The 25,731-nt window shown below is 46.7% G+C and overlaps 1 protein-coding gene across 3 annotated transcripts in view; it reads right to left on the bottom strand.

Annotated features, from left to right (window-relative positions):
• The window catches only part of LOC121168160 (voltage-dependent L-type calcium channel subunit beta-4), a 262,860-nt gene extending 241,246 nt beyond the window's left edge, over positions 1-21,614 (bottom strand). The window contains exons 1-2 of one of the 3 annotated variants that reach the window (XM_040997991.1): positions 21,317-21,614; positions 20,764-20,847 (exon numbers count right to left, since the gene is read on the bottom strand). In XM_040997991.1, the coding sequence (XP_040853925.1) occupies positions 20,764-20,847; positions 21,317-21,379 (147 nt within the window). In that variant the 5' untranslated portion in view covers positions 21,380-21,614. Of the gene's footprint in view, positions 1-20,763; positions 20,848-21,055; positions 21,128-21,316 lie in introns of those variants that run through there. The other 2 variants (XM_040997995.1, XM_040997992.1) reach the window with 2 other exon arrangements.
• Between the last annotated feature and the right edge of the window lie 4,117 nt (positions 21,615-25,731).

The raw sequence follows: 25,731 nt of genomic DNA, 5'->3' as shown, positions 1-25,731 counted from the left end.
AATGACAACTACTTTAAATTTTTTCTTTGCAAAACTCATTGCTGTTATGCCTCTGCACTGGAAACTCTAGGTCCCAAAATATCCTCTTGTATGTGTTTAAGGATGTAACTTTCTGACAAGACCCTCACCCCTTGAATGATTTCTATGTCCTCTTTTCATGAACATGATTTACCTAGATACTTTTTTTTTTTGGTCAGTTACTTGTTATTTTGAGAAACTGAGATAAAGACAAAAGCAGTTCCTATTTATTGTCTACCTCAACTGCTGCCAACAATCGGGGCTAAGACAGGCTGAAGGCACAAGCCCAGGATTCCATCTGGGTCTCGGGTAGCAAGGACCCGAGTAGCTAAGCTATCACCTGCTGTGGGAAGTTAAAACTGGAAGTCAAGCCAGACACTCCTACATGGATGCAATCATCCCAGACAGTGTCATTTTTTTTAAAGGTATTTATTTTTATTGGAAAGGCAGATTTAAGAGACAAAGATCTTCCATCTGCTGGTTCACTCCCTAAGTGGCTACAACGGCCAGAGCTGAGTTAATCCAAAGCCAGGATCCTGGCGCTTCTTCCAGGTCTCCCATGTGGGTACAGGGTCCCACAGCTTTGGGCTGTCCTCTACTGCCTTCACAGGCACAAGCAGGGAGCTGGAAAGGAAATGGAGCAGCTCCAATACAAACCAGCGCCCACATGGGTTCCTGGCACATGCAAGGCGAGGACTTTAGCTACTAGGCTATCATGCTGGGCCCTCAAGCCTTATCATGATGACTACACCAAACTCCCACCCCAAGGTACCTCATTTCTTTTTTAAAAGATGTGCTTATTTATTTACAAGCTAGAGTAAGAGTGAGAGAGAGACAGATGGAAAGAAGAGCTCAGTCTTGTTTCCACTGGTTCACTTTCAAAAGGCTGCAAAGGCCAGGGTTGGGAAAGCTGAAGCCAGGAGCCTGGAGCTCCAGCCAGGACTCCCACAAGGGGTCAGGGACCCAAGCTCTAGAGCCATCTGCTCCTTCTCCAGGTGTATTATCTAGGAGTTGGAATGGAAGCAAAACATCTTGGACTCAAACAAGCAAGCATATACAGTGCTGGTGTCACTGAAACTGTTGCATCACTAGGCCAACCCCATTATCATAGTTCCTTAAAGAAAAAATCAAGCGTGCTCTTAGCCAGATCTGTCACTTAACTGACAAAGAGTAATCCTATCCAGGCTTTTACCCGGCTACTGAATCGCAAAACTTGTTGGCTTTCCATTCATTTTCCAATCAATAGTTATTAAACACATATTATGTCCCAGATGCCTATTCTGTCAACCTGGAATGTGAACTGACAAGGATATGCCGGTTCCCTGTCTTTTCGGAGCTGACATTCCAGGGCAGGCTGATGGGAGTGAGTAAGCAAACAAGAAGACTGCAGGACGCAGTTTTAGACAGCACAGGAGAGCAGTAGTGAGGGTGGCTGGGAAGTGAGAAGGGGCACACTGTCTAAGGAGGTGATACCTGGGCTGGGATATGAAGGATGAGATGGAGCTGATACCTTAGGAGCTAGGGAAAAGGCAGAAGTGTAAAAGCTCAGAGGCAATGCCACTCTGGCTTATTCAGAGAAGATAAAGACCAAAGGCTGGAAGGCAAGAGAGGTGCGAGGGAGGGAGGGAGAGCTACAAGTTGAAGATTCAATAAGATAATTTGACAAAGTCGGCACTGTGGGCATCCTATAAGGGCACAGGCTCAAGTCCCAGCAGCTTCACTTTCGATCCAGCTTGCTGGGTAAGCAGATTATAGCCCAGGTGCTTGGGCCCACGTGAGGGATGAGGAGGAGGCTCCTGGTTTCAGACCAGCCCAGCTCTGGCTGTTGTTGGCCTTTCGGGAAATGAACTAGGAGGGAGAGCCTTTCGATGGGTGAGGAGAAATATGCAGTTGGTCCATGCTGAGGGTGAGGATGGAAAGCAAGGACAAGTTTGATTAGTTTTTTGATGGTAAACTGCCAGGAAGGGTTTCCAGTTCCATCATGACAGCATTATCCCAAAGGAATGACATTGGGGAGCACATGCCATGGCACAGGTAATTGGCAAGCATATCTACATGAGTGGTTCCCATGGAGCCCTTGGGCACGGGGAGGACACTGGCAGTACTGGCCACAGCCCACCCCATCAGAACATTTCCAGATGCATGGCAGACCCAGGACTAGGTCTGCAAGGCCATGGACAGAAAGGTTTTCTATGCTAAAACCAGACTTGGAGCATTAAGACCGGGATGAGGTGAGCGTGCCTAACTGGCCCCAACACGCATTCTCTCCATCCAGAAATAGAGCCGGCCCAGTTTCCAGCCTCCGCGTAGCCACTCAGCCTGCTTTGAAGTTTAGATGTAGCCTCACGACAAAGGTCAGGCCATTTGGCTGTGAGCAGAAGGAAAGCATCTAACTTCTGGGTCAATCCCTTAAACACGAAGTTCCTTCCGTTTTTCCTGTGAGCTGCCTAAGAATTGGTGCCAACTGCTGCAGCCACAGCAGACACAGAGACAACACCTGAATGCTGGGACTGCCACAACCACTAGCCTAGGTCCATGGACCACTGATCCCTTGGGCAAGAGTCATCTACTCCATGGGAACTGCTCATCTGCCTGTAGACGACCTATAAAGCAACAGAGAAGCATGTAACCGTGATTTCCAATGGTACAGCACCCAAGCCCAGGACCAGGGTCCGAGCCATCATGTCTCTCATTCTTTCTTATAGTTCCAGGTGGCAGCCATTCTACTGAACCCAGAACAGCAAGCAGAGTAGGACCTAACCTAAGTGATGTGGGTAGGGTGACTGTAAAAATAAATAGTATTTTGAAAGAAGTGCATATGATTGCAGCAGCATAACCTGACCTAACCTGACTGGTAAATTCTGATGGAAATAAGTCATTCTAAAAGCTCCTCCTGGAGTATATTTCCACCAATGATTACAGTCATCTGGAATTCTGAAACACTGTTGGTTTTGAGCCACGCTCCAACATGCACACATCACTGATATTTCAAAGGGTAGAATTGTGGCAAAGTGTAATTATTCAGGGTTTAATTTAATGCCTAATGTTCGCCCTTGGACTTTGTAAATCTTGTACATGACCTCATTCTCTTTTCTAGGTAACTTAGAAAGTTCAGAATAACAGCAATGCACAGGATTTCATGGGCAAACATTTTGTATATTCAACATGCCTTCCCTGTATTCTCTCTTCGGTTCATTGTATTCACTTGTGATATCATGCAAGCTAACTTAAGTCATTCCCAGTATGAGGCAGGATATAAATACATATTAGTATACTTTTTATATAATAAAGTAGGAGCATGTGCCCCTGACTAAAGAGGGGTGCAAAGGAAAGAGTCAAGGGCAGCCACTTACTAAGTATATTAGTCAACAGTAGCACAGGATGTGAAGTTGAACCCCATACCTGATGTCTTTGGTGTAAACTCTGTGGATTCCGGTGACTCTCCTTTAGTTTACAGTTCTTGCCTACCCTGTTGATGCCTGCAAGGCAATTCCTTCTCAAAAGTAACTCACCAAATTAAAAGAACAGCACAAGAAGAAGGCCAACCACCCAAGACCCCATCACAAACACTCAGAATTCCAAAGTTAACTTCACAGAGCTTGGCAGAAACTCAATCTACACTGAGCAAAGAAAGTAACACCCAACTTAAGGGTAGAGTCCAGACAGCCCACAGCCAACTCTACCATCACCACAGAGGCACACTGGCCTTCTAGCAATGGCCAATCCAAGGAAAGGCACAAGCCCTGTGGACCAACCAGAGGACTGCCTGTGAGCTGATCAGGCACTGCCTTACCCCTACTTTAATCTATATGATCCACTTTCCCTAATCCCATCAAGAAGTTTGGGACCTGAGCAACAGCTGCTACCTCCTTGCAATCTGTAAAACTCCTACTCTATCCCGCCACTTGGTGTCAGTAACTGGCTTGCTGCACTTTGGATGAGAGGACCCAGCTTGGGGAAATCCAAGGCAACTCTCCCATAAGAGGCATGGCTTATAAGAATGATTTAGCCCACAGGAACATATTTCTCACAATTATGGAGATCAGGAAATCCCAGACACTGACCCTCAACAAAATGTTTTTCTGGCAGACAGACAAGCATCACAAGAGATTCATCCAAACCTAATCATTTCCCAAAGACCACATCTCCAACTACCATCACTCTGGTCACAGCTTCCATATAGATTCCTGAGAAACACAACTTTGATTCTAAAACATGCAGGCCATTTGAAAATACAAGGTCTACTATTATAAAAACATCAGAACAGAGTGTTGAACCTGTGATTATGAAGTAACATGAAAATATGCTACTGTAACAACTAGAAAAATACAACAGGAAGGAGGAAGGGAGGAAAAGGAGGAAGAAAGACAGAGTGAGAAAGTGTAGCCAAGCTCTCAACTCAGGATTGCAATATATATGAAATGTGTCCATTCTCTATAAATACATGCATACATACACACATAGTTAATATTACTTAAAAACAGAAAGCAGGGCAGGTACAATGGCACACAGGAGACACTGCCACTAGAGACAGCTGCACCCCACATGGGAGGACTGATTTTGAGGCCCAACGACTCTGTTTCTGATGTAGCTTCCTGTTAGTGCACCTGGAGGAGCAGCAGATGATGGCCCAGGAGCTTGGCTCCCTGTCATCCACGTGGGGGACTTGAATGGAATTCCCAGCTTCAGTCTCACACAGTCCCATGAAGAAGGCACTAGCTAATGAAAGATGTAAAAAATAGATTAAAACATTCATTTAAAAGATTCTAAAACCAACTAACAGACAACCAGGAACACCCCTATCCTCTTCCTGGGGATACAGAACACCATGCCGAGGAATCTGTGTGAATACTGGGACCTACGACACAGGAGCCGAGTCAGGAAATTGGCATTAAAAGCTCCTTAATGCAATGTTTTCAAACAGGGAGAAGCAGCCTTGTGGTTCTACTCATCTTACCAAGTTCTGACACAGCAACTTCTTCTGCTGTATTATGGATTTAAAATCCCATTAACTGCTTGCTCTTCCTGGGGGTTGTAATTTCAGAACAGCGGGAGCTGTACCACTCTGCAGTGGCCCGCTTCTTGACAGCTTCCGGAATGTCGACCTGAATAGTCTTCCCCATCTCTCAGGTGCTTCCCTGTTGACAGCACGCCCTGCTTTTTTACACATCCCTTCATGCCTTACGCATGTGCCTGAAAAAGTTATAAATCCTAGCTCAAGCCCGCATTCTCTCTCCTCCTATAGACTCCTTCCACATGTCTTTGCTGCAGTGTTCAAGAATGGGCTTACTTCAGGTTTTACAAAGACTGTGTGTTTCATGCTAACATCTGGGACACAGGCCTACTGCAAAAGCCGCAGCATAGGGCCTTCTACCAAGAGGAGTGAATACACACACGCACACACACCCATGAACACCAACTCTGACACACACACACACAGAGACCCGTGGACACAAACTTCAATCCTACGGGACTGGAGCTTGATGCAACCTCGGAAGTCATTCGGCCCTCTCCGCAGACCTTCTATAGAAGGAAATCCACATGCTGAGAACACACTAAAGCAAGCAGTCACTCTTGTACCAGGACTCACATGGTGTCACAAAAGTTCACTGAGCCATTAGTTATTTGAGACACACAGAACGAGCCATACCTGAAGAACTGCTCTCATCTGCATGAGCCAATAATTCCACATCATGTGGGGCTTTGGTTTATCTGCAACTGAAGCATTTCTAACTGCCACAAGATAAGGTATGAGACAGACTAAGTCTGATTGTTATCCTCTATCCACTTCCCTTTCTGCAACCATTTCCTACCCACTACCCTTCAGACACAGGTGTCCACTATCTGTCCCGCAACCCCCCTCAGATCCAGGCTTCAATGTTACCTCCCTCTTGCCTCTTTCTTCTCTCTGCCACACTCCCACCATAAGTACAGAGAATAAAAACAAACTTGAAATGCACAAATTGTTCTGAAAAATTGTAACTGGACTTGCAAGAGGACATAAAATTTGTATGCATAAATCTGTGGGAGGTCTCCATGCCTGGAGAGAACTGCTGCTTGAAGCCGGTTTTGGAGGTCAGTGCTGTGGTATAGCACATAAAGCAGTCACCTGCAGCACTAGCATCCCATATGGTCACTGGTTCAAGTCCCAGTTCTTTCACTTCTGATCCAGTTCCTTGCTGATAGTCTGAGAAAGCAGTGGAGAATGGTAAGTCTTTGGGCCACTGCATCCATGTGGGATACCTGGAGGAGGCGCCAGGATCCTAGCTTTGGCTAAGTTCAGCTCCAGTTGTTCATCATTTGGAGAGTGAACCAGCAGATGGAAGATCTCCTTCTTCCTTTCTCTAATTCTGACTTTCAAATAAACTTTTTAAATAAGATTTCTCAGGGGCCAGAGGGGTGGTATAGTGGCTTAAGTCCTCACCTTGAATGGCTCCTGGCTTTAGATTGGCACAGATTCGGACATTGCAGTCACTTGAGGAATGAATCATTGGACGAAAGATCTTACTGTCTCTTCTCCTCTCTCTATATGACTTTCCAATAAAAAATAAACTCTTAAAAAAAAAGATTTCTCTTTTTTTCCATCAGAAACCAGGAACCAGGATCTTCTTCCTGGTCTCCCACATGGATGGAGGGTCCCAAAACTTGGGGCTTTCTTTGACTGCTTTCTCAGGCCACAAGCAGGGAGCTGGATGGGAAGTAGAGCTGCCAGGATTAGAATTGGTGCCCATGTGGGATGCCGGCACATGCAAGGCAAGGACTTTTAGCCACTAGGCTACCACACTGGCCCCAGAAAATTTCTACACTTTCCTTAATATCAAAGTGTCAGTATTGGTAGACTCTAAAAGTTAAATATACGTAAGAAAGGCCAGTTTTGTGTAGAGTTCTGGGAAGGAGAATAATATTTGTTCCCTAAGGAACTTCTACAAGGAGAGACAGGCCAAAGCTGCAAAGGCTGGCTTCACAGTAGAATGTGGGTGACACAGGGCAGAGGAAGAGCCACTCCAAGGCCCCAGGTTGAGGATGTGTGATGCATAGCTGGTCTAAGGAGCCTAAGAGCAAGGCACTGAAAAAAGGCATCTTAGTTCACAGGAAGTAGCACCGTTCTCACAGAGCAAGGTACAGGACTTGAGCAGCCTCTTGCTCCCACTAAGGCTGTGATGGCAGAACCATGAGCACCCGTGACACTCGGCTTCGACTCACAGAGAAGAGGTTGGGGGGCCAAAGTACTGGGAGCCTGTATTTGCAAGCCAAGTGTGAGTGGCATCGTTATGTCCCACCTGCCTCTCTGCTCCTCCTTCCTCTTGTCCTACATGATACATCAGTGGTAATATCTGATCAGACCCGCAGGCTGTGAGCCTGGAGATTGCAGATGACCCAGAGAACAGATGCCAGCCAGGGCAGGGCCAGACAAGGAGGCCTAGAGCCGTATTTCAGCAAAAAGAAGATTCAAGAATGGTTCAGGAGCCAGTACAACGGTTTAATTGGCTAATCCACCACCTGCAAGTGCAGCATCCTAAAAGGACACCAGTTCATGCCCCAGCTGTCTCACTTCCCATCCAGCTCCTTGCTTATGGCCTATGGAAACAGTGGAAAGACCCATCGCCTTGGGATCCTACACCCACATGGGTGACCCGGAATAAGCCCGTGGCTCCAGATCAGTTCAGGAAGAGGGATGGAGGATCCAGGCCTCGGGAGGAGGAGTCCCGCTCTGGTACACCTGCAGCTGCCACCCAAGCAGCACAGGCCGAGGACAGGAGGACTCAGGGAACCCAGGGACCTTTATTAGGGAGCCTTGTGGACAGCCTTCTTGTGGGGGCCTCTTTTCAATGCCAAAACGAACCTACTTACAAGGAGGAAGTCAAATAGCAATGATGTATGAATGAGAAGAGCCTCCTAAGACTCCTGGGAACATTAAATTTTTAAAACAGAGTGTTCATTAACCCAAATTATCATGAAACTGTTCAAATTTCAGACAGTGGAGGAAAAAGGAAAGGAGTGTGCAAACAGGACCAGGCAGCACAGTCTCCCTGCGACTCTCCACCCCAAAGGTCCAGGGTGGTCACCATGGCTCCTCCTGCATCCTCACGCTTGTTCCCTCCTCAGCCTGAGAATCCTCAGCTCCTCTCCCACCCAAGGCCTGGCTTTTTGTGGCTGTTGTTTTAACAAAGCCCCAGATGTGGGTTATGGCAGGTCACAGGAACCATTTGCGTATACTTATAGGGCAGATTTTTACAAGGTTTTCCTGCCTGCTTTGTATTTCTAAGTAACTGCCCTATCTATGAAAAACAAGGCCAAACATACCAGTGAATGAAAGTACTTAAAACTACCAAACTGGATGCTTAAAACTGGTTCCATGATCCATTTTGTTACATTGATTGTACCACAAAGAAAACTAGTTTTTCTAAAAACACACCAATGTTTCTGCTTAAAAAAAAAAAGAAAAAGAAAAGAAAGAAACTCTTCTTTTATGTAGAAATATTAGTTATACAAAATAGTCAGAGGTAGGTTTTGGCATGACGGTTAAGATACTCCTTGGGATAACGCATCCCATATCAGAGTTCCTGGGTGTGACTTTCTGCCTCTGCTTCAGATCCCAGTTTCCTAATAATGTGTACCCAGAGAGGCAGTGATGACGGTTCAAGCTGCTGGTTCCCTGCCACCCTCGTGAGAAACCCAGATGGACTACTAGGAAGCCCAGTCCAGTCCTGGCAGTAGCAGGCATTGCAGGAATGGACCAACAGATGGAAGCTGTCTCCCTGCCTTTCCAATAAATGAAAAAAAAAAAAAAAGAAATGCAAACTTAATACTTGGAAATATGACACATGCTGAGCGTCTCAACTAATTAGACAGTAGTTTTAGCAATAACCATGGTGCACGTGACTCTAACAATGCCAATCTGGCACTGCTTTTCAAAAGATATTATACAGCTTAATCTTCATTTTAATGCTCAAAACAAATATTCATATTGTCTTAAAGTACATGGATATGACAACCAAAGCCAAGTGAGAAGCCGAGCCTTCCCCACCAGAGTCCTTAACATAGAGAACACAGGAATAAAACACGTCCCCAAATGAAATCACCCTTCCAGCTTTCTGAAATTAGCCAAGAATGTTTGCAGCTGACCTATTTCTCTCTCACACGACTGTGTTGATAATTGACTTTTGTCCCCAAGGGAAGTGCTCAAATATAATTGAGCAGCACCTGTCACAGAGAATCCGCTTTATATACCCAATAATTCCCATAAATATTGCACTTAACTTGGGACTCAAGTGCTCTGCTTTCTCCTTAATTGTGTTTCTCAAGAAGAAATATTACAGCTATCAAAACTGAGTTACTGTAAACACCTAGAGAAAATAAAAGCATTCTGAACTATAATTACCCAAAAATTTTCAAAAATGAGAGCCATCATCACTTACTTTGCTCACTTTCTTTAATCCTATCTGTCACATCTTATTATGGAAATGTCCTTTCTACAGACGGCAGATTCCCCCCCCCGCCGTTCCCCCTGCAGCTTCGTTCAATCCTGATGACAACAAGGCCTGGGTCAGGGGTTTTAGTTTCACGCAAGTCAAATAGTTTTGCCCAATAAACATTCAGCTTGATGACCTGAGGTTGCAGTTCTAAAATCAATGAAAGTGGGGCCGGGCCAGTTTTGAGCTGCAGGCAGCTAAGCTGCCCCCTGCAATGCTTGCATCCCAGTTCAGAGTGCTGCTTTATGTCTGGCTGCTCTGCTTCTGAGCCAGCTCCTTATTTAATGCACCTGGGAAAGCAGCAGAAGACGGCCCGGGGGCCTGAGCCGCCACCTCACATGTGTGAGACCAGGATGGAGAGCCAGGCTCCAGGCCTTGGCAGGGCCCAGGCCCAGCGTCATGTCCATTCGGAAAATGAAACAGTAGACAGAAGATCGATCTCTCGCTCTCTTGCTCTTTCTCTACCTCTCCCGCCCTTGCCATTACTCTGCCTTTCAAATAAAGAAAATCAATCTTAAAAATGGTAGGTAAACAAATACAAATATGATCCTCCACATTACACCACAAGGTAACATCTGTATGTTTAGAAGAGAAACTATACAATCAAAACCATTCAGGATGATGTACAGCCAGAAAAAAAAAAAACAAAAAACTTGAAACCAGTCACAAAAAGCCACATACGGTATGACTACATTTACATAAAATGTCCAGAATAGACAAGTCCATCATGACAGAGCAGCGAAGCAGCCGGTCAAGGAGCAGGTACAGGGACAAGGCTGGAGAGCTACTGAAGTTTCATTCTGGACTGACAAAAACGTTAGATTAGAGTGACAGTAAGAGTGCAGCACTTGGGCCTGGCGCAGTAGCCTAGCAGCTAGGGTCCTTGCCTAGCACGTGCCGGTATTCCATATGGGCACCAGTTCTAACTCCAGTGGTCGCACTTCCCATCCAGCTCCCTGCTTGTGGCCTGGGAGAACAGTCAAGGATGGCCCAAGACCTTGGGACCCTGCAAGAAAGACCCGGAAGAAGTTCCTGGCTTCAGATTGGCACAGCTCCGGCTGTTGTGGCCACTTGAGGAGTGAATCAACAAACAAAACTTCTTCCTCTCTGACTCTCCTCCTCTCAATATATCTGACTTCCCAATTAAAAAAAAAAAAAGATATTTTTAAAGAGTACAGCATCTCCGTGTCTGACAGAGATCTTCTTTCGCCTTCTGTTCAGCACACGCGCGCGCGTGCACACACACACACACACACACACACACACACCAGCAGCAACTAGGGAGCATTCTAGCAATTACAGTGGTCAATGTACCTACCCACTTGCTTGATTCTCAACTATAACCAGTATTTTATATTTTAGTAATAGCACTAGGTCAATTAAAAACAAAGTAGAGGGTATGTATATGGCACAGTGGGTTAAGCCCCTATGTGAAAGGCCTGCATCCTACATCTGAGTGAGTGCCCATTCAAGTTCCAGCTACTTCACTCCCAATCCAGCTATCTGCTAACGCACCCCAGGAGGCAGCAGATATCAGCTCAAGTGTTGGGGTCTTTGCTACCAAAGTAGGAGACAGAGGGCATTCTGATCTTTGGGCTTCAGACTGGCCCAGTTCTAAGTATTGCAAGCATTTGGGGGAGTGAATCAGTGCATCAAAAATTTCTGTCTACCCTCCCCCTCCCCTGCCTTTTAAGTAGATGAAAAATAAAGATTAAAAAGCAGATAGATGGGGTGATAAATTTTTCCATACAGCTACTATGCATTCTCATTTTTCCTGGGTTTTCCATGTGCTAAAAACAAAACAAAAAAAACCACTTTTCCCATAAGGAGTTTTAAAATAGCATGATAGATGGTGTCAATGAATACTACAAGTTTTCCACTTTTAGTCACTGACTACCAGAAAAATGCATTTTCGTGTCAAGTTCATTTTTCACAAAGTATTTCCTCCTAACACAAATACTACCAATTAGCTGCAAGGATGGATAAAGACAGGCGCACCAGCAGAGACTATCAAACCAGAAATAAGGCAGACAGGACTTGCCATCCACGTGACAAGTGACAGAATCAGGAAGATTCAGCAGTTTGCGATGTAAGTCTGAAGCCCTTATCGAATTAAAGCTTTCAGGATATAAATTACAAATAATGAACTGCATCCCTTCAGATCTAAGTAATTACCTCTGCTCTATGCATGTGTTGAAAAAAATAGCACCATGCGCATTCAACTTAAAACGAGAAACTGTCATCAAGGAATTTCAAAGCATTGTTGATATTCGAGCCATGTGTTGATGATTACCTGTCTTATCTGATTTTTATTTATTTATTAATTCATTTATTGAAAAGGCACAAAGAGAAAGATTGTCCATTTGCTGACTTACTTTCCCAAATGCCCACAACAGCTTGCCCTGGGTCAGCTCAAAAGTAGGCACTGCATTTGGGTCTCCCACTGGGGCCTCCCCAGGTGGATCTCCCACGTCGGTGGCAGGAACCCAAGTGCTTGGGCCACCCTCCACTGCCTCAGAGGTGCGTGAGCAGGTAGCTGGATCAGAAGCAGAGCAACGAGGACTTGAACTGGCACTTTCATACAGGATAAAGGCATCCTAAGGAGTAGCTGAACCACCGTGTCGTGATACCGGCCCCAGGGAGCTCTGTTTCTGAAAGCAGGCTGTCACCACACCTGGCCTGTCGTGACTGTCCCTTGAGAGCACGGCCCTGTTTCCCTTCACCTGAGTCTATAATTAGGCTTTTGCACTAATGACATCTTCTGATTCCTTGTGTGCCACAGCATTCAACAGAAGTGAAGAGGGCTTACACCAGCACACCCCGCAGCCACCCAGCTCAGAGGATGGACATTTTAGATAACTATAACCCGTTCTCAGCATGCACATCCCAGCCGGAAAGCAGCTCAGATGAAGATGATGCAAGCAGAGAAGGGGTGGCGGCCACTCCAGAACATGGTCCAGCTCAGAATGCTACTGGAGAACAGGCAGAGGCCAAACACAGAGCTCTGGATCAGAATGAGGTCTGCATGGCCAGCTCCCACCACACCCAAGGACAGCTGGTAACATCCTCAAGGACGCTCGGTGAGTTGCAAGCTGCCCACTCTGGTTACAGCTGTGCCCTGCCCTGAGTGAGAAATGGGTAGGCTCTGCGAATGAGGACGAACTTGGACACTGCCCTGAGCACAGCTAGAAAAGATGGGTCAGGACCAAACATGATGGCCCCAGACAAACCTACTGAGTTAGCAGACACTCCGCGAGGGGACAGACTGGCTGCTACCAGTAGTTCCACCCTATAGTTTGATGAAACTACTTCCTCACGGAGGCGGTCTTTAATTTTCCATCTTGGTGAAGAATCAGTATATGCTCTGAGAGAACTAAGGCAGCTGTGTCTCAGGCAGCAAGTAGAGTCGATTCAAAATGCCAAAAACACAGCCAAGGTCATGTTCAGCTTTGGTTTCCACACAGCTTCCTGTAATTATCTAGAAAGGTTAAAACTTGAAACAGAATTTAAACTTTAATGTGATTGTACCATCCTAAACGGAAGGTTAAATAGTGTTTTACAGAAGCAAAATCTAGGGAACTTTGGGGCCCAGAGGACAGATCGAGACTGAGGAAAAACTGACTACAAACTGAGATTTAGCTGCCTCATCATTCCAGCTATCATCAAGAGCTTGTAACCTCAGCCCAATGAGTGTAAACCCAAAGCCAGAACAAAGCCAAGTTTGCCAAGACAAAGAGTCCTTTAAGATCTCAATCTGAGAAGATTCGCCCTCCCAAAACATTCATAAAGGAAATGAGTATGCACTTTTGCACCAAGTTCATTGTAACTGCATTCCATTTAGCCAGCAAATGGTGCTGAGGGAGCCAGGGGGAAACGTCCATCTGTGCTGACTTTTAGGGTCCCAAACATAAACATGGTTCACCCAGTTCTGTCCCGCCTTCCCTCAAACCTACTCCTCCTCGCTCTGGCTCCCCATCCACCTGGCTTTCAGCGGGGTTCAGCCAGCCAAGGGACTGAGAAGAGACTGCAGCCCAGGAGGAAGGGAGATGCCAGCCTACTTCCCCTTTCTCTGGCGGAGGCGGCCCCCCACTGTGTCTTTCAGGCCCACCAAACTGGATCCCTGTGGTCCAGCTCCTGCCACCTGACTTCAGTTATCCTTCCCTGGCCCTTCTAGCCCAGAGGTAACGGTGGCTTCCTGCTGTGACCAACCTCTGGGTTTAGTTTCTACACCAGAGGTAGGGACTTTTGTTCTGCCAAGGGCCATGTGAATATTTATAACATCATTTGCAAGCCATACAAAATTACCAAAGTAAAAGTTAGCCTGTTACAGATTCATTGACTTTCAAATCCCGATTGTGGTTGCCTTGCCAGGGCAAGACCAAATGATTTCACCTGCTTCATTATGTCCCTCTGGTTAGATGCTTCCCACTTTTGCCCAAGCTTTCCGGTCACCTGTTTAATCCATATCTCTATATTAAAGCACCTTGGTAATAAAAGCTCAAGTAGTTATGTCAGACTGATTAGAGTCTGGTTGATATGTTGACTTAGCTAAGTAAGTAAATAAAGATACAAATAATTACCCGACAAGAACCATGCATCATATAAACGAACATCCTATTCATGATAGAATTGAGAAAAAAAAAATACAAACCTGGTCTCCAGATTCTCTGACACCAGCAGTCACACAGATAAAGAACATTCACAGTGCAATATGCATTCTTACTTCCAAATCAAAGCTTGACTCCCAATGAAGCTGTTGGACATATCTAGACAATGGGATGCTAGACTACCTGACATTGTCTATACCAGCAATTACAGGGCATACTTAAATAACAGTGATGGAATTACAACTCCTTATGAAGAACTATATTACTGCAACAATATGGAGAAAATCAGTTCAGGGGGTGGGAATTTGGTAGCAGTGTGGAAAATCCCTGACTCTATGGAACTGTACCGTAAAATTTTAAATTATAAAAATTACAAAAACAAAAAAAATTTTTAATCAGAAAACAAAAAACACAGGCTCTCAGAGGAGTAAATTCCACATGTGCTTTCATGAACCTACACCAATCAGAATTTCTGTGTCTGCATTAATTATTCAGAGCTCAAGTATATTGTGATGGGAAAAAAACCTTATGGAATTCAAGTCAGAATCGGCTGTGTTGGCCCCAGCACCCTCCGTTCATGCAACTTGAGCCTATCTTTCAGCCTCTGCAAATGAGAGACCGAAATGCTTTCTTTTTACAATCTCCTCCTTTTCTACAATTCTACAACTCTTAAGTATCTAGATAAATTTGGCATAAATATATGCCCTCAGCAGCTGATTATTCTTACAGATGTAATTAAGCATACACCTTCTGTTACCAACTCGCTCAGCATCAGAGAAACACGTATAAAACCAGTGCTCAAACTATAACCCACAGGCTCTGGTGCAATGGTTGAATTGGCTAATCCTACCCTTGGAAGCACTAGGATCCCATATAAGCACTGGTTCATGTCCCAGCTGCTCCACTTCCCATTCACCCTCCTGCTTGTGACCTGGTGAAGCAGTAGAGGATGGCCCAATGCCCTTGGATCATGCACCCATTCAGCAGATCCAAAAGAGGCTTCTGGCTTCAGCTCAGCTCTGGCCTTGAGGCCATCTGGGGAATAAACCAGCAGACAGAAGATTTTTCTATTCTCTCCTTCTCTGTAAATCTTTCCAGTAAAAATAAATTTTCCAAAAAAATAATAAGTTAGGGCCTAGTGCAGTAGCCTAGTAGCTAAAGTCCTCACCTTGCAAGTGCAGGGATCCCTTATGGGAGTCAATTCTAATCTTGGTGGCCCCACTTCCCATCCAGCTCCCTGCCTGTGGCCTGGGAAAGCAGTCAAGGGCAGTCAAAAGCCTTGGAACCCTGCACCCACATGGGAAACCAAGAAGCTCCTAGCTCCTGGTTTTGGATCGGTTCAGCTCTGGCCTTACGGCCAGCTGGAGTAAATCAATAAAGATCTTCCTCTCTGTCTCTCCTCCTCTCTGTATATCTGACTTTCCAATAAAAATACAATACATCTTTTAAAAATAAAGAAGTTGTAAGCCAACTTGATTTCTATAGCATCAACATGATAGCTGAACTCTTCTAACAAGAATCTGAGCAGCACACTTTCACAAACGCAAGGTGCTCTCACACCGGTGACTCCCAAGGTGCTGCCCTCACACCAGCCCCTCCTCGTGCTCTTTTGTGTATCTAATTGTGTGTCTTATTCTCCACCTAATTTTTCTCCTTGACTCTATTTGGGCTAATGTCTTAAACATTCCCATATCAATGCATGCAGGTCTACTTCATTTTTTCCTTTCATGGAGAAACGGTGCTGTATGTAAACCATTACTTAACAATTTATCGATCACTGAGTACCTGCCACTTCTAGTTTCTATGTTCAATATGATTTCTGTAATGAGGCCTTAGCAAGTCATTTGATTGGACCAGGGAGCTCCTTTTTCTTCCTTTTTCTAAATAGACTTTTTTTTGATTGACTTGAAAGACAGAGTTACAGAGAGAAACAGATCTTCCATCCACTGGTTTATTCACTAAATGGCCACAATGGATGGGACTGGGCCAGGCTGAAATAAGGATCCTAGACTTCACTGGGTCTCCACATGTAGAAGCCAGGGGCCCACTTGGGGCCATCATGACTGCTTACCCAAGCACATTAGCAGGAAGGTGGAGCAGAAACTGAACAGCCAGGACTTGAACCAGTACCCACATAGAATGCCAGCATCACAGGCAACAGCTTAACTGGCAATACAGTGGCAACCTCTCCATTTCTTCTTAATGTACAGAATATTTACAATTTATGAAGGGGCCAGTGCTGTGTCACAGCGGGTGAAGCTACACTTGTGAGGCCTGCATCCCAAAGCAGAATGCCACTTGGAGCCCCGGCTGTTATACTTTTGATCCAGCTCCCTACTACTGTGCCTAGGAAGGTAACAGAGGACAGACCAAGTTCTTACGGCCCCTGTCACTCACTGGAGAGGACCATATGGGAGACCAAGGTGGAGTTCTGGCTTTCATTTGGTCTAAACCTAGCTGTTCCAGCCATTTGAAATCACTTGAATCAGCAAATGAGTCTCTCTCTCCCTCCCTCTCACCTGCCTTTCAAATAAATACTAAATAAATCTTTCTGAAAATCAAATGTATCAAGTATTTGTGTTTACTGAAATAACACTTTAATTTATTATATGAACTGGATAATCTTTAAATCAAACATTGAGTTTGACTGATAATTTTGCTTGTCACATGTTCTTTCATAATGCGATCTTTCACATTCCATCCAAAAAGCATCTGTTTTCTCCCCACCTTGAAACTGGGCAAGACACTGGGCCTGTTGGGATTCAGAGACTGCAAGGAAAGTGATGTGGCACAGCTTCACAGCCTGGGGATTAGTACAGCTGCAGCTCAGCCTCTCCTGGCTGGGGTGCTCCTTCCTGGAAGGCAGCCACCCTATTATCAGGAAGCTCAAGCAACTGTGCTGAGCAGCCCAGGAGGAGGAAAACCGAGCCTTCTGTCAAGTGCTGCGGCTGAGTTCTCAATGAGCAGCCAGCTCTACCTGTTAACCACATGTGCGAGCCTATCCTGCACCTTCTGGCCATTACACTGGATGCCCAGAAGAAGATCCCCTGAAACTGAGAGACAGCTTGCTCAGCCCACAGAAATACACACTGTTGTTCTAAGCTACCAATTCCAGGACAGAAGTTTACTATGAGGTGACTTCTCTCCACGGCATGAAGCATGTCATTCTGAAGCACATCATTCCGAAAATATATCCCATTAGTCTTCTAGCCATCCCCTCCTTCCTTCACTCAAGTAAATAGGTGTCACTCAAACTGAGAGAAGATCAAATGCAGACATGTCCCTGCCTCATGACATTCATGATCTGGATGGGGAGACAAACATAACAGAAAAAAATCCAAGTACGTGTTCAATTATAACACTGCAGGAGTGCCATGAAAAGCGGCACCAGGCACTCTGGGCCCCTCGCTGAGGAACTGACCTTATCGGCAAGGTCAGAGAAAGAGGTGAAGATTGAGCTTTTGGATCTTAACAATGATTAAAGGTTAATTAGACAGAGGGGAGAGTAAGAGCCCTCCACCAGGGCTCCGCAGGCCTTGTCATACTCCAGTCCTCCCAACAGAAACTTGGCAAGAAATCCTCATGCCCACTCCACCTGGATCAGGCTTTCTCTTCAAACCTCAGTAGAAGAGGACTAATCTGGAATATTCTGCCTTACGCATTCTAAGTGCAACGACATACCCACGGCTATCTGAACACTCAGGGCACAGGTCTAGCTACTCTTCACTATATAATTTTCATAGCCCTCTGTCCCCATAACTAGACTGTAACATCTGAGTACAGGGGTTGCATCTCGTTCATCTGCCTCTCTCTCTTCTTTCCCACCCCAACACAAACACACAAATAAACCAGTACAGTGCTGGACACCTAGTAAACACCGGTGTTCCCGAAAAGCTTAAAAGCAGGAACATAGGATGCATTCATATACTTAGGTTACTGCCTCTCTCCCGGGGATCTCCTGGGAGAATTTTCTATGACCTCACCTGCAAAGCCAGTCCAAGGGTAGCCACGCTTTGAGGAAAGCCTTTCTTAAAAGCATCATTCCTTTCTACCACCAGCCAATCCCGGAATTGCCACCTCAGTCAAGAGCAGGAGCTTTGCAGAATGTCCAAGGTCTGCCTCTGAGCACCAAGAACATTTCTGGGTCACCCCTTGCTCTCTCTTTCCCTTTTCAGTAACAATATATTAATCTTCTCACCTTTCCTCCCTGAAGCCACTTAGTGGCTCCCTGGATTCATTCCAAAACCTCCATCCTTGCCACACTGTGGAGGCCAGTGATCTAGCCAACCAGGAAACAAGGTCAGAGCTGTCTGTGAACAGCACTCAGAGTGGAGACAGGCTCCCGTTTCTCACTCAGGCTGCTTATTTTGGGGCCAATGCGAATGTGTGCCTGGACACAAACCAACACTAACCCTTTTTTGGTTTTCTTTATCAGCTCAAAAGACAGAGGGTATTTCATTGAAGAAGTCTGCCAACTGCCCTTGGCCCTTCACCCCTGGGTCAAGCATCCCCCATCTAACAGCACACATGCCTTTCTTTACTGAATGTTTTTCTTCCAGGAAACGTTGCTTCCATATGTATCCCTGCTGCATTCTGCTTGTGCGAAGTAGCCCTGCACGACGGAGAAATATTACCAAGGAATTCCACCACTGCGACATCCCAAGACTTCAAAAACCAGAAAGTCACTGGCCATTCATCCTACAAACAATGAGCTTCTATTAACACAAACAAATGGGGTGCTGCTTTGCTTGGCATGTAGGTAGTAACTGGTCATTTTTATTCCTAAGACACAGAAATTCCATCTGAAATTTTCATTTTTCATCTCCTGCCATTGTAGCAATCTATATGATGTCGTTTATACAGGATCATGTGTAAGAAAAATGCTTACAAAGTGGTTAAACTGTATATCTGCCTTTCCAATGTAAGAAAAATGCTTACAAACATTCGGTACTTTGTGTCAAAAAACGAAATTGTGTATATGTTACAATTAATTCCTGAATTTAAATTGGATCATTTTATCAAACCAATGAATCCCTGTTTCAGAATATTTTATAAAACATATTTTAAAAATCAACTTACACCCAAAATTAGTTAGTATGTATTAATAGTTACACTTCCAAGCCAGCACACAGCAGCACGATTTACAAAAACTTCTATTATTTGAATCACAGCATAAACCGAGGGCAGAACACTGTTTTGTGTGTGTGTGGAAACATACAGCAGGGATGGTGCAGATTAACTCAAAAGTTTTAGTTCAGCAGTTCATGGAACAAACTGCTATGTAATTAGAATTAGAAACTGCTATGTAATTAGAATTTCCAAGAATTTACAACAAATAAGTACTACTAAAAAGTACTACCAAAAATAGGCACCTGCACAAGCAAGACCTCCGACAGCGTAACTCAGAAATGTTTAAAATATGAACAATGTCTCTGTGTTTTTAAATACACAACCTAAGCCTTGCCAATGGGCTGGAGCCTATTTTGAGAATGAACCCAGAGTCCAACATTTCTTTCTCCTAAGAGCAGACACGCTGCGTGCTCACTGAATCAAGCAGCAGTAATAACTCCGGGTCCAGAATTCCAAGGAGGAATTCTGCACATGCTTTTTGGACCCCCGAGAAATCCGAGTCCGATCCCCTGAGTTGAACACCCATTCCTTGGACAAGCTGTTTCAGGTGATAACCATCACTAGAGAAACACACCACACCTGCAGTCCCAAGTTAAACCCACAAGGATCCGAGTGACCTGCAGGGAAGGAAACCACTCAAGGTCACCCCAGCAACCCAGGGCAGAACCTGCGACTTGCCAGGTCACCCCAAATGCACATGCACACACACCGCGGCTTTCCAAGATCTCTTCACCAGGCGCTAGAGGGGCTTCTAGCTACAGCAAGAAAACTCAGCACCAGTTTGCTGGATCAAGGTGACAGGCACCACAGAAGTCCCAGCTTGCCCGCCATGCCGGTTACAAACAGCTGGCCCCGGCAACCATGCCGCAGGGAAGAAGAAAGCACCAAGAAAATAAACATCAAGCACAAATAGCCCAGACTAGGGGAGCCCATGGGTGGCCTTCGCTTAATTTGATTTAACCAGGTCCAACCGCTTTTCCCTAATTAAGCGAAAATTCACGCAGCGGTCCCAAAGTTGAGACCAAACTTCCAGCTCCAAGCTGCTTTCCTCTGACTGAAGCTCGAAGATCTTTAAACACAGCACAAAACCGAAAGACCCAACCCCTTCACCCGGCCCACCCCAGACCCCCTGCACCCGCAGGTGCCTCTATTCCAAGCGCGAAGGCCGTCCTCCCCTACCCCCATCCCGCCCAGAAAGTGCACTATTCCCAGCTCCTCAGTTCAGTATCCCAGCCCAACATCCCGGTCCCTGCTGACCCATATCCACTCACACACATCTCCCGAGGTAGTGAGGAGACACCTGGACCCCAGGACTTCGGGGCTGCAGGAGTACTGACAGAAAATGGGGTGGGGGAGGACGCAGCCCGAACAGGCGCACGCGGGACCAAGGACGCCAGTATCTGGGAGACTTTGGAACCCCGAAGCAGCGCGCTCGGGGTGCGGGTACCGGCCCCGCAGCTCCCGCACCTGGGGACCTGCTCTGGGTCCCAGGACCCTCCGCACCGCTTGCCCAGTGGCACGGACCCGCTGCCTACCTGTCTGAGGATGAAGCTAGTCGAAGTGGTGCTGCCATCGGATCTTTTCAACCTGCTCCTCCGGGTCGTGGTGCCTCGGGCCACCTGGATTCCACACGCGGGGGGCCAGAGAGAAGCCGGTGAGCGCCGCAACGTGGAACCACGGGACCCTCCTTCCCCGCCGCTACCCGGAGCTCGCACCCAAGTCCCTAAATCTATCTCCCGGAGCTCCCGAATACAGCCCCCGCCCCCACCCACTCCAAGCCCGGACAGCTGAAAAGATTTCCGGGAAGAACAACCCGCGAGCACCCACCACATCCATCAACAAAGACTCTGAGGGTGCGGGGTCCGAGTCCCCGGCATCGGCTGGGGGAGGCTACGGGCTCCGGAGCCGGAGCGCAGAGACCTGGACTACGTTGAGGAGGAGGAGGAGGAGTCGAAGGAGGAGGAGCGGGAGGGGAAAGAGACGCGGAGGAGGGAGGGGGAGCCGGGCCACCGACTCCCGGGACTGGAGGTTGGGGGGCGCCAGTCTGGCGCGAAGGCGGGGCGCTCCTGGGCGGCGAGGAGGCGGTACCTGCGAGGCGGGGGAGGGCGGCCCGTCCGCCGGCCCGTTCTTGGCGTAGGAGGAGGAGGACATGGCTCAGAGCCACCGCATGGTCCGCCCGTGCGCGTAGGACGGAGGGCGCACGGGCCCCGCCAGCCGGGCTGCGGGCGCAGTGGGGGGAGGAGGACGGCAGGACTTCCCACCCGGCTGCCTGGCCCCGCGCCGGCTCCCGGGCTCCCCGCCCGCACTTCGGAGAGCGCGGCACCTTAAAGGGGCCGGCTGCCGGGACTCGGGGAGGGGGCTTCTCTGCTTCTCCTCTACTCCTAGCCGACCAGGACGAGCTCTCTGCTTCCTAGTGAGCGCTTTACATCAGAGCTTGCCCGAAGAGGAAGGAAGGGCGGGGGCGGGGAGATCTAGGATGGGGCTGGGAGGATTAAAATAGTCTGCACAGTTTAAAATGAGACAAAGGTGGCACGGTTCATGAATCAGGACTTGGGGTGGGAAGCTGGTGCAGTGTGCGGGGAGTGGGAAAGACCTAGTCGCGGAGCGGAGGCGTGCGTGCCAGCCGCCCTGGAATTTTAAAAGAGCAAAACCCAGAGCCTGCCTTCCCCAGCAAAACGTGGGGTTGGGGACATAGCTTTCCGCCCTATCAGTCATTTACTCACTCACACCCCTCTCGGGGAGCGAGCCAGTGCGCCGGTCTCTAAGGAGATGCAGCACCGCTAAGTCCTAAGGAGTTCTGAAGGTCACGTTACACCCGCTAAAGCGCACGAGTTGGCCACGTGCCTCCGCGGAAGGCAATTAGCGAAGGAGGGAACTCAACCTTTGCCTAGCCTCCTTGGCTTTCCTCCGGTAAACCCATTCAGAGATGAATTTTGAAATTACAGGAGGGTCAGGTGTTATGGCTCAATTGGCTAATCCTCCCCCTGCCAGTTCCTGTCCTGGCTGCTCCGCTTCCCATCCAGCTCTCTGCTTGTGGCCTGGGAAAGCAGCGGAGGGTGGCCCAAAACCTGGGGACCCTGCACCCATGTGGGAGTCCGGGAAAAAGCTCCTGGCTCTTGATCGGCTCAGCACTGGCCACTGCGGCCAATTGGGGAGTGAACCAGAGAGTGGAAAATCTTTCTCCATGTAAATCTGACTTTCCAATAAAAATAAATCTTTTCTTTTAAAAAATGAACGAGGCCTTGCGTGGTAGCCTAGTGGCTGAAGTCCTCGCCTTCAACGTGCTGGGATCCCAAGGGCACAGGTTCTAATCCTGGCAGCCACCCTTCCCATCCAGCTCCCTGCTTGTGGCCTGGGAAAGCAATTGAGGATGGCCCAAGGCTCTGGGATCCTGTACCATGGCAGACTCAGAAGTCTCTGGGCTCATGGCTTTGGATTGACTCAGCTCTGGCCATTGCAGTGGCTTGAGGAGTGAATCATTGGACAGAAGATCTATCTATTTCTCTCTCCTCTCTCTATGACTTTGCAATAAAAATAAATCTTTTTTTAAAATAGTTGCCTTTTAAAAAAATACAAATTTAAAATTTAAAAAATGCATGAAAAGCCAGGGAGTGTGGAGAGGAGGAATTTGAAAGAATATAAGGGAAGAAAAACTGTGGGTTCCAAAGGAGTTACTGCACCGAGTCCATTGTTAATACATAATGTCTGAAATCACTAGATCAGCCATCTTACCTTGCATTCTAACATTGTATTGATTAATTGATTTACAGAACAAATACTATGTTTAAGAATCATTTGGCATTAATGTCCCTTCCCCTCCATCAGGTACTTCCCTTCCATTCCGACCCCTTGGACTTGAACAAAGGATAGGGTAGTGTTTTTGGATTTTACCTAATGACTGGTCTCTACTTCTAGGCTCCCTTCTCCCGACCTCCTCCCTGCCCCCTACCCCAGCCCATGCATCTCCTTCCTATTACACACTGCAGGAAATGGCATACTGCAAAACCCTCTTTTGCCCACTTCACTTACCTAAAATACAGTCCCAAGGCTATGGTCCCACAACCAAGCATCCCTGAGTTTTTTTTTTTTTTTTTAATCACAACCACCTCATTCATGCAGCCAGCAGGTCCCCTCATTATTATCCACTAAGTGCACTCCTATTTCTGCACCTCTTCCTTGGAACACACTCCTGCCCAGCCTCCAACCCCACTAAGCCCTCCCTCCATGCACAGAACCCTGCACCTACCCTCCCCCATTCCCCACCCTCAGCACGCCAGTGCTGCAAAGTTCTTGTGCCCCTGAAAAACTGGAGCATTTATTCTCTGGGCATTTATTATAGGCCGCTTTGATTTCTTATGTTTTTGTGAAAATCACCTGGTTTCCAAAATCGATTTTGAACTTCTTACTTCCTTACATATAGCAGATCGTCCTAAGGTTCACCAGGCTGCGGTATGTCTAGCTAGGCAGAATTCCCTGCTGTAGTTACCACCAGCCCACTCTATTTTTAGTTCTGAGCTATCTTCATAGTTGACATATAATCAATATACATAGAATGAATTTTTTTTAGTTTTAAAGCAAGATTTATTAGAAAAGTTTGGTTTTTCTGGTTTTCCACTGTCCAAAATCTCACGGATTTGAAGTTATAAAAAAAAAAAAAAAAGGAATCTATAGTGGCACAACAGTATTAACTGAAAATGATCCTTTCTCTGTAACACACACACACACACACACACACACACACACACACACAGAGGAATCTCTGGAAACGGTCCTAAGAGTACAAAGCTATGAAGAAACATTTATCCAGGTGAACAACTGGAGCAGGCATTTGGCACAGTGGTTCAGTGCTGCATGGAATGCCTGTGTGCCTGGGATAACCCACCTGCTGGAGATCCCAGCTTCCTGCTAATGCACACCCGGCTAGGGCAGCACGTGTTCTTGCTTCAGGTAGTTGCATTCCCGCCACCCAGGTGAGACATCAAAATGGAGTTCAGGATCCCAGCCCGTGCTGTTGCAAGCATTTACAGAGTAAACCATCAGATGGGAGGGATGGGAAGGATCTTCACTCTGCCTTCAAAAAAAAAAAAAAAAAAGAGTCGAGTCTTTGAACTAAGGCCTGCTCCCTGCCTGTGAAACCGAGTCCATATCTGGGGCCTCAGATGCAGCGCTAGATCCCACAAGGTCCCAGTCTCCCAGCCTCCCGCCCTTAGCTGAAAGTTTCCTTGCCCTGCTTTTATGAATGCACGTCATTCACTTACTAAAATTAACTCCCTGCACTGAGGGAGTGGTACAGCTGGTCCCTAATCACGGGACCCTTGAGATTATATATTTCCCTTTATAAATGATGTCTGTCTCTAGGGTTTCCTTTCTAGGAACTCCAGGCTGGGGGCAAAAAAGTAACTACCACCAGCATGTAGCCCACTTTGCCTCCATCAATATTCCCTAGATAACACAGCCTTGCTGACCAATCCAGCACAGGCCAAGAGCACCACCCACCACTTGCTTACGGGGTGCAAGCGAGATTATACCAGACATGTCTAAGGTTTTATTAAGGAGTCTTTATTAACCAAGCTTGATGATAATAGAACATACTAGAAATAGCAGATCACAAGTCCATATGGCAATCCAACCAAACATAATCCAAAGGGGAACAAATGGTCATTACCCTTAAGTCCATCCGTTAAGCTGAAGACCTATGTCCCAGCTTCCCCAACAATATAAATTAAGAGACATGCAGCAAATAACCTGGACACACTTACAAAGCTGCAGACATTCATTCACCTTTCCTTGGCTTCTCTGCCCACATTCCACCACTGCTAGGCCTCACCTCTCCTGAAACTCCTGATAGTACACAAACCAGAAACAATGTTAATATATCCATTGTCCCATCTAAGCAGTGAACAGGGACCATGCTAACAGAACATACTAAAATAACAGATCACAAGTCCAATCAAAGCAGTATACAGGGACCATGCTCAGGGGATTACCTGTCCTGGATCAGCCAAGAGTCAAGGTGCCAGAGTAACAGGAACACCTGACCAGAAAGAGAGCGAGCCCCCACTTCACCCGCCTTTTAAAGGGGCTTGTGAGGGGAGTGGTTACACAACAATGCAATACCATCCCCTCTCAGTTGATAGATGAGTCACAGGTGGGCAGGAGTGAATACCTAAGTGTTGTGAGTTAAGGAGTTAATTGGCACTCATTGGGATGGGCAGGAACAGGAACTGGGCTTGTAGCTAAAAAGACTAATTGGACTCATCTGCATCCAACATCCCAGCTGAATTAGGATGTGGTAGGGAGAGTATACGAGAGGTGAAGGAGCAGTCACTGGCTGCACCCTGTAACAGATTACAACTTCAATTTACCACTAACCCTTCTGGCAGCCTGGCAATTTAGCTGCCTGGCTCCTTGCTCTGTGCTTTCAAATAAATGTTTTGCTTTTTTTTCCCCACTACCCCTAGTGTCAGTGATTGTCTGTTGTGTGGTTGGAAAAGTGGATCCAG

The sequence above is a fragment of the Ochotona curzoniae genome, unplaced genomic scaffold (genome assembly GCF_017591425.1).
Source record: "Ochotona curzoniae isolate NIBS_2020 unplaced genomic scaffold, NIBS_Ocur_1.0 patch68, whole genome shotgun sequence".
In the NCBI taxonomy this organism is placed as follows: Eukaryota; Metazoa; Chordata; class Mammalia; order Lagomorpha; family Ochotonidae; genus Ochotona; species Ochotona curzoniae.
The sequence above is the reverse complement of the archived record's forward strand: the minus strand, read 5'-3'. Positions and strand labels throughout refer to the sequence as shown.